Consider the following 9927-nt stretch of genomic DNA (forward strand, 5'->3'; position numbering starts at 1 on the left):
TATATATATATATATATATATATATATATATATATAACTAAACGAACTTTATGGTTGTGTGGCAGTGAAGCATCAGTGCCAACACTGATGTTGCTGTCATTGATGATGATCATGATGACTGTTGCAGCTGATGGGCGGTTTTCTGGTGGATGAAATCAGGAACTGTCTATACGAAATCAAACGCAACAACTACGTAAGATAGATGGCTAGGAAATTTCGTGCGAGGCTCAGTGGGATCAAGAGAAAAGACAAACGGACCACCAAGAAGCTCAGGTGAACATCGAGCGCTTTTCAAAGACAGCAATTGCATAGCATTCACTGAACACTGGGTACAAACTAGATTTAGCGAATGTTGGGGTTTTTGCTGGAGATTGCTGTGTACGCCACAGTGGCCGATGGAGGAGGCTATGCAAATCGATGTTTTGTAGTGTGAACGGAGGGCAGAGAACTAGTGAGTGTGTGGAGAGCGGATTTAGACCAGCTGCTTGTTTACCAGTGATCAAGAGTGATCTGTATAGGTGGCTCAGATATGAAGTACTTTTCCCACTTGGTCATTAGAGAAAACGACATAACGTGCCCACAAACGTTTTCTATGGATGACTAACTTGGAAGGATTAACGAACAAGTTAGTTCACCGTAGGTCACATGAACACTATGCAACCAACCGACAAAGTGCGCTGCATACTGGGTTTTCGATATTTATATGTTTCTTTCTAAATGCAAACCCTTTGCTAATGCATCGCGTCAATGAATGATCAAAACGTCTCCTTCCGAAGAGTTTTTCCATGTTTATTTTCAGAGTTTACTCGGATATACAAATCGGAATTATGCCCTCTGGGACCAATCAGAGTCAGCTTCTTGCAAGTTGATTATTTCTAGGTGTTGAAGTACGCTTTGAGGGAGCACCTGGAAGTAGTTTCTACAAGGGGATGGTGTCTTCTGAGGTACATAACCTCAATAGCAGAATATCGAGTGGTGCTGATTCTAGTGTGTCACTCAATGCATGTTGAACGACTAAACTGGACTGTTATGTTCCCTTAACAATACATCTAATGGGGCGAGATGGCTCAGTGGTTAAAGCACGAATTTACTGACTGGAAGGTCCGTGGTTTGACTTCTACCTCTCGACTTCCCCTATTCAGGCTTGGGCAACCTGCAAATATCCCAGCCCTCGTGCTTTATCTGAATGGTATGGCAATTAGACACTGAAAGGGTGCTCTATCTGAACGAATACACCTAATCACTACAAATATTAGATGTATTTGACAAAGTAGCGGTCAGCATGCGTTACCTCCCGTCATATGTCCACAACAATTTCGATAACCCCTTTGGCTGTAAGAGACGCGCACAGGAAGGCTGAAAGCCAACAGAGCAACTTGTCACCAGCTTTCCGAGAAGTTTTTCGCTTCTTTGAGACCTAACGTCAGCATCCGCCTAATCATGTTTTCTAAGTGATAAGGGCGAATCGGTAACAACAGACCTTAGAATTGGTTTCTGGCTGGTTATTCAAAGACCGTTTGTCGATGGCATAATTCAAGTGAATATTTTCCCCTTCTCGTTTCATGCTATGCCTTACCTGCGTGACAAACTTGGAATTTATGGGACGGCCGTTTGGAATTTGTTGATATGGCTCGTAAGCTGAATCAAAGGGTCGGTCATGATGACCATTTGTATATCACTGAGAACGTCAAGTGTTCCTTCTTCGGGTGGCATCGCAGCTAGGCACCGAAAGGGTATTGCAGCGGAATGCTTATTATTTATTATTATCATAGGTTAAGTAGCAAGTGCACCTTAGACGGCACGTATTTCCTTTGAACCAAATACCAGCTATTCTTCAAAACAAACCTTGCTTACTCTCCCTTTGTGTTGATACGCTTGTTAGGTATCTGACTCCGTCGTCTCATTCATAGGTTAAGGCTGTTGAGTAACAGTAAGAAATTATATACAGCATCGAATAGATCAGTGTTTTGTGGGTTGCTTGGTCTGAGAGGACGATGTTGAGGAAAAATTGTGTTGCTTGCCCGTTGGCAAGTGCCGAAAAGTCTTTAAACACAAATCTGCAGTTGAAAGACCTTACTGCGTTGATAGTAAATGCATGTTGATAAGAAATCAAGTTGCGTATCCCAGTGATGAGCAACTAGTCTCGAGCTAAAGTTATGAGTTTTAGTCAGCTGTAACATTGGAGCTGATTCGACAATCACACGATCATTTTTCTCTGTTTTACGACACTGGCAGTCGTGCTAGGTCGTCCTATTATATATCTGTAATCGGTTCACATTTGGGCGTGGTCAGTAATGTATGGATGTGGTCAGTTTTATGTTTAAGCAGACAGGTCTCTGTACGATCGTCAAGCAAATCGTCTTCGTAGTCATTCGCGATATAGTTAGCAGGATGCCTGCCCATTCAGCTAACGAAAAAAGGCAGCTTGTGTGTGACTTTGTTCAAGGTCACAGCCATCCAATCAGAAAGCGAATGCCAGCTTGTGGTGCGTATGCCAAACCTTTTTTCCGCTGACGATCTAGGTTAGCTTTCCGACCGGCGATGTTTTAGGATTCCGTATGCTCACAGTGTAGCCCCTTGTTTAGGTGTGAATTCGACTGGTCATATCCGTTACTCGTATTTTCCAGCCAAACTTATCCGATGACTACCCATTTCCACCTATTTCTTCTAGAGTCAGTTGGGTCGAGAAGCACGAGGAGCATCTGCATGTCCCAGTAGTTCAAGGACACTTGACGATCGTTCCGACATTGGCGGCTTTCGCACCGAGGGTGTCGGTGACCTAACCAGTGATGCCATGTCTACAGATCAAAATCTCACAATTACCCGACTAGCCCTGTGGACACAGGAGCCTAGGTTTCGTCTCCGTTTTCTGGCAAGCTTGTGCGATGTTTGCCAGGGAAAGCGAGGTGGTGCCTTGGCATCAGAAGTCTATGCTTACACTCGACACGGAGACCCTGAGGTTTCTAAAATGCTCCGCAACATTCTGAAAAACCTGGCGTCGACGTTACTACACCTCATCAGTCTGTGGATCTACGACGGTCAATTAGATGATCCTTACCAGGAATTTTTTGTGGCCTGCAATCCGTCAGTGAAGAAAGAACGTCTATGGCACGATAAATACAGCATCCGACGCCAAATGGTTCCCAGCTTTATCACGCACGCACAAGCCAATAAAGTACGTGCACCAGTATTTCCTACACTCATCTTTCGCTTTTTTGACCCTACCTGATGTTCCAAAGCCATATGTAGCCAGTGATAATCCGAGTGTAGGCAGTCGATGTTTTCTAGACTGCGGTTTCATTTTATAGGCCTTCAGTGTGCGGGGAGATACACTGTGATGGCTTTGAAATAAATCGGTCTCCCAGAATGGACTTTATATTGGCTTAAGGGTGTCTGTACCGCATAAAATCCTCTAAGTCTATATTGGAGAGTATACGCATGTGGAAACTGTTGATGTCCAACTTGGTCAGCTGCTAAAGGTAGAGGTCGGAGAGTGTGTGTGTGTGTGCGTGGGGGGGGGGTTGATCTTCTAACACGGGACACATGCAATAGGTAACCGTCAGCTACCTTTGCTTGATGGTAAAGTTCTCGGGCCGAATTTTAATTTTAATAGTATACTATACGGTATGTATTAGTGCTACATTGTCATATTGGTTGTCATCCTGGTGTTACTCGCCTTTTCCCGTCCATCTATTACCTTGAATTACAAAACTAATGGAAGGCACCTCGTTTGAAAATTTTTATCCGTCTACCATTCACCGACAGCACATATCAATTTATCAGTTCTCCCTTCGTTTCCATCCATTCAATTTCATTTCGCTTGCTTGACTAGGATACCGAACAAGTACTTAGTTTTGGCGTTATCCTGAATGTGTCTGAAAGCTACGTACTTATTTTCACCGAACCTCGCGACTTTCAATTCATCGACTGGCTCGCTAGCTATGACAAGAAAACTGACCGCTTTGCACTTACGGGTTATATTAGCTGCTTGTATTCTGAAATTCACGAACCCAGTGCTTGAGACTGTACTCGTTTCCAGCACATTTGTCTAAAATTTGAATTCGCGTGTTTTTTCGCTCGTTTTGCAGATACTGCTGGCTGGAAAGTCAATCAGCTTCCTTCAACAAGCCTGTGGAGAGAAGGGAAGCATTAAGAACCGCGAAGCTATTCGTGCGTCTCGTCTCAAGCGAGGTATGCACACACTATAGGCCATGATTATTTTCACCTCCAATGCATCGCTCTATGTCAGTTTGCTGCCCGTTGAGTGGTTCAACATCAGGATCCACTTCGGACTCTGCTTGTATTATGTCCATAAGGCCTATATCTTTTACCCCTCGAATGTGTGCAAAAACACTTTGTTTCTGATATAACAGTACTGTTTTGTCCGGGTTGACAGATATTAGTTTGGTAAACCATATCTATTCTCTGAGGTCGGAGTATTTGCCCTCCCCCAGTTCTCCAGTAATTGTTGGTTTCTATCCACCCAATTTCCATTTGTAGTTGAAGCTGTGTATGAGCAGGACTTTGATTCTTCGTTCGACAAAATGGTTGTGACTGTCTACCGTCAAACGAGTCGCTATCTTCTGGACACACTAATCGAACGGTACCATTTCGTGGCTCACTTACGCGTAAGTCATGCAGATACTTCCACATTAAAGAGGAAAAGTGCACAATCCCTATCCGACACATTTGTTTACGTACGAAACGACAAATACACAATCTGAACGGCTGCAAAGTCCCGAGTGACTGTTGGGGAAGGGCTTAATTCCGGGTTGTCTAAGTGATCTTTTTCGCCAGGTTGCCGAGACATTTAGTAATCTTCTATGAGCGCTGAAACCAGTATACGCGCTCTGAAAACAAACGCCAAAATCCACAGCTATGACGTGATTCTTGTTGTCTTCAGCGCAGAGCTAGAAGACGAGCACTTATTCCTCGACAGAATTATTTTCGTAGAATAATGCGACGCTATAGAGTTTTGCGGAATGGTAACAACTGCTTTCTTACCAGCCCCTTAAATCTTGGCAGAATTTTTCTACGGAATATGCCGTACTCAATCAACCACTCAACTGAAGGTCACTTATTAGTGCATAGGACTGGATGTGGAACACCAAACCACTATTCTATTGCCTCTTTTGAGTCTTTATTATTTTAAATTCCGCGCCATATTCGTGTTTACGTAATTTAATCCCTTTTTTGCCCCTAGAACTGGGTTACCTCTCACAAAAAAGGAGGCAAATGTGAGCTCCGGCTTCTTGTTGGCATCCACAGCGTACGTAGCGACGTGGTTGGAATGCCGACAGGTTGCTCAATTTGGGACAAGGGCAAAGGGGACCCTCTCGGAAATGACGCTTATGGTAACCCCATGCTCTCATCTCCATTTGAGCACCTACACTAGTGCAGTACCGCCATTCATTGAAAAAAAAGCCAGCCGTTTAATCGGACAGGGTGTCAGATAGCGCCGCGTCAGGTGCTAAAACCTCAGCCTACAATCCGGCTCCATTCACATTGGAAACCTGCGAAAAGCAATATATCTAAGTAACCACGTGGTGTACTGCCGGTACAACCTTATTTCCGTGGACGGTGTGCGTTGATTTGTTGTGTTCCGTTTTTCTCACCTACACATTAATGTCATTCTTGAACTGGGATATTCATGGACAGTGTAATGATTTTTCCACGATGCTAAAGCCCTATATGATGAACACCAAACTGTAGTTCACTCGCGTTGTGTTCCGTTTTCTCACCTACACATTAATGTTATTCTTGAACTGGGATATTCGTGGACAGTGTAATGATTTTTCCACGATACTAAAGCCTTATATGATGAACACCAAACTGTAGTTCACTGGAAATGAGACGTTCATTTCCAGATGGCACATTCCATGACCGATGATTCTCCATCGAGGATGCTTTTCAGACGGGTCTGTCGTGTGATAGATTAGTTAAAAGTAGTTAATTTCAAGTTTACAATGCGAGCTTTGAACAAGGAATTGATTTAATCTGAGATAGCCCATTTGACCGGTGGATTTGTATTCTATGTCATGCCAAGCGCTGGCGAATTCGTTGCTGTCCAGTTTCTTCACACGTATAATTCTCACACATGCTGTCTGATTTCCAAATTCGGCCATTCATCTCAACCCACTACTTACTCTCTGCCTTTCAGGCTACGCGACAGTTCCTTCTTCTCGGTCAAGGTGATTTCATCACACACTTAATGGATCTACTAGAGTAAGCATTTTCGCCTGAATAATTCCAAACTGTTTATATGATGGTTCAGTTTTTATGCGACTGAGTTGATGAGCTGCTCGCCGGAAACTCACCTTCGTAAGGTTTACTTCCACTTCCAGGCGTTCCTTCGTCGTTTACGACCTTCTAGTCCCCTTTCTGAGTTTCCAGGTTCTGGCTGCGATGCATAGCATCGTACCTGTAAAATCTACACATTTTTTATACAATAGGATCCGTAGCTGCTGAACGATGTTTTTTTTGGGCATTCGCATGCAAGCAGTCAGGTGTTGTTGGCATTCAACACAACACAACCATCAAAAACTGATTGATAACCACTCGTTGACTCCAGTGGTGCAAAGCCCGGGCTGCCTTATCTTGAATGGCGCTCTAGTCGATCTTTCTGACAAGGGGGATACTTTACGATTTAGTAAGAAGCAAAAGCACTTAAGTTTATATCTCTGTACATACTGGTGCCCTGTTGATGTAACGTTCATAAATCCAGGCTTGAATACATGGCTGCTCCATGACACAGTGGTATGACGTTTATAATCGGGAGTTGTAGTTGTTTCAAACCATTCAGTGGTAACCCTGTTTCTTTTTCGGTGGAAAATAAGGTGAAGTCCACTTAAGTGGATAAAAAGACCAGTCAGACAGAGCTTTTCTCGGATGAAGATTAGGGAATTACAAGTTTTAAAAACACTGCCATCGTGCTGGTGGTTATGATTGTCGTTCTGCTAATGAAATGATTGGTTGCTTTTATTTTTCTGGTGACTCTTCTTCGTTTCGTCTTAAACCGTGTGAACCGCGTAGGGGTTTGCACTGTTACTCTTCGATGGTGGATTTTAATCCGCAATATTCAGGATGTATTCATCTCGTCACTTTAATCTTCTCACGTGATCCTTTGTCATCTTCGTTTTCAGTGCTGCCTTGAACAAACCAGCAACGCAGTTGCTTACCCACCGGCTCACAAGTATTTTGGAAACGGCAATACGTGCAACGAATGCGCAGTATGAACAACCAGAAGTTTTGCAACGTTTAGGTGTGCGACTTTTGGATGCATCACCTGGTACGTTTAAGTGTTCTTAGATGACAATTCTGAGTTCCCATTCGCCATAGCCTTTGTGTGCTCTCTATTTCACCAAAAATAGAAACAGATATATAGGCGCAATACATTACTTGTAAGGCTGCTGAAAATTATTCGACATCACACGATCGGTTTCGCGCTTCATGGGGCTCATCATGTAGGGGCAGTCCCCGAGTTTTCGTCAACCTTATGCTCTACCTGAAACCGAATTGTACGAAATTAGCGAATATACACTCATTTACAAACTAATTCGGTTTTGTGAGAGACTCACCTGGAACTCACCAGCTGAATATCTCGTTTATGATGTTTTAAGCAACTGAATGTGCTGTACCAGACCGCCTCATGTTTCAGTTGGTACGATATTCGAGATATCGCGATACACGTATAGACCTAATATACCACTCATAAGGCTGATGATAATTCTCTCGCAAAACCAAATTTGTCTGCAAATGAGTGCATTTCGCGAAATGAATATAGTTGTTGCTCGTTTTAGTTGGTTCATTTAGGCAAGGTTCAAATAAAGACCGCTGGGGCTTTTGCGATCCGCATGAATTGAAGTTATGACTTAGAGTTGCCTTCATATGTTGTTTCGTTATCTCGCGACATCGTTTACTTCCTAAACTTTGTGCGAAATCAAGAGCTAGTATAGTAGCCACCCAGGGGTCTCTGTTGGGGGAGGCGACTTTCCTCGGGGATCGCACACTGGTTCGTGGCTTATTAAGAATACTTTTCTTCAACTCTCTACAGATGTAGTTTTTTTGAGAAGATAATCTTATCCCGTCGTGAATTCCCTTCAGTGCAAAACTGCCATGAAACTTGAGTGCAACACGAGGGCCATGGTACTCTCTCATTACATTAAAGCGGGCATTTGAGATGGTGGGATATGCCTGAAACCCTCAGCTTTCCCCTGGTTGTTCGCTTCTCAGCCTCTTCACTTTCTAGAGCTCTCTTCAGCTTGATAGCATTACACGTCCGTAAGGCTTGTGGGTAGCTACCTAACATGCACTTCCAAACAGTACGAATCGTCCCTTGTGATCTGGATCTACGAGGCACATTGTTCCTTCACCAACCCGTTCTTAACCACCATGTGTATGGCTCGTCGAAACTTGGTGATTATACCACCAGTTGTGTTCCGCTTCCATACGAACACTCCTTAGTTGGACGCAGCGAGCTGTATTTAACCGACGACCTTTGCTATCGCACAAAAGCGTCTATGATAGCTACGGCTCTCGTCAGTCTTCTCTTTTAAAACTCACTCCTGTCCAACAACGTGTTTTCATTATTCCGAAAAATCCGCTTAATCTACGTCTGTATCCCACAACACTCTTTGTTTCAGCTGATACCGGCTGGGACGTTTTTTCCCTAGACTATCACGTAGACGGTCCGCTGGGTACCATCTTCACAGACGACTGCCGACTCATGTATCTGCGGTCGTTCAATTTCCTATGGAGGGCGAAGCGGATGGAATTCACCTTGAGCAATATGTGGAAACAACAGCTAATTGCGTCACGAATGGAACATGATCTCAATATGGACTTGGGACCAGTTTTACACCTGTCGGAACTTTTGGGAGCCGAGCTGCGTCACTGTGTTCAGCAGTTGCAGTACTATGTAAATTTTGAGGTGAGGCCTGGCAAACGATATGGTGTCTTGTGTGTTATTTTATCGTTTCATTCTGTACATTTAAGTGCGTACGATCACACGTAGCAAAATAAATCGCAGTCTCTATGCGATCAATTATCATGTGAACTCACTTGTGCTATTCTTTGTGACTGCCGGTGAACCATGTGGACCTTCGATTCCGCACTTTCTTTTCGCTGCACTATTTTTTCGTTTCTAGCACACCTATGGTTTCGATCAAAATGGCATCTGTTAGCCAACCATAACACAGTCAACGATGACCTACTGGATGATAATATCAAAGAAATTAACGCGCTAGGTTATTGTCTTCACATATACATTCAACCAGGATACGCACCCCTCTCTTCAAGTACTACGCAGTAATTTCAGAAGCAGTGGAAACGAAATCCATCGTTGCATAAAGCAGCTTTTCGCTTGCGCTACCATAGCGCCTATTGTGGGGCTGTCTTTGGCCACAATAATCAGTATAATACTATCCAAACCGGACATCGTTCTTCTCCATTGAATGAAGCTTCTGGCGATCGAAACCTAGCTGTGCAACCTTATTGTAGTTGTTAAGTGACGGTCGACAGGTGGGCTAATTTTTACTTTCAAGACATTGTGCATTACAGGTGAATTGTATGAGTGGAATGTAGCCTGACAATTCTCAATGTTCACCGGCTTGGTTTGGAATCTGCTGACAGTGCGTTTTACTGTTTGGACGCCGTGCCGACGTGGAACCGATCATCTCTCTGAGACAGCGTTTGTCTTGCCGTGTTCTTCTATCGACTTTTCCGTAAATTGACTGTTTGTGTGGTGCATATATACATGCATGCATACATAGACGTGTATCCGCACATGAGCAGAACGACATGATCCAACGTATTGTAGCCAGAATGCAGCGGTCAGAGGTCATGAAGTTCAATTCTTGAGTATCCAGAGAATTCACTCAGTTTATTTAAAACACCTGGATGGCTACTGGAATGCGCTGATATATATAT

At 43.6% G+C, this 9927-nt stretch overlaps 1 protein-coding gene across 1 annotated transcript in view; it reads left to right on the top strand.

The window, feature by feature from the left end:
• T265_01206 (hypothetical protein) overlaps window positions 1-9927 on the top strand; it is a gene marked incomplete at both ends in the record, with an annotated part of 30586 nt that overhangs the window by 14529 nt on the left and 6130 nt on the right. Inside the window, 6 exons of the mRNA XM_009165191.1 lie at window positions 2672-3175; window positions 4089-4191; window positions 4501-4628; window positions 6161-6225; window positions 7143-7288; window positions 8643-8929. Of these exons, the coding sequence (XP_009163455.1) occupies window positions 2672-3175; window positions 4089-4191; window positions 4501-4628; window positions 6161-6225; window positions 7143-7288; window positions 8643-8929 (1233 nt within the window). The remainder of the gene's footprint in view (window positions 1-2671; window positions 3176-4088; window positions 4192-4500; window positions 4629-6160; window positions 6226-7142; window positions 7289-8642; window positions 8930-9927) is intronic.

The sequence above is a fragment of the Opisthorchis viverrini genome, assembly GCF_000715545.1.
Source record: "Opisthorchis viverrini unplaced genomic scaffold opera_v5_13, whole genome shotgun sequence".
In the NCBI taxonomy this organism is placed as follows: domain Eukaryota; kingdom Metazoa; phylum Platyhelminthes; class Trematoda; order Opisthorchiida; family Opisthorchiidae; genus Opisthorchis; species Opisthorchis viverrini.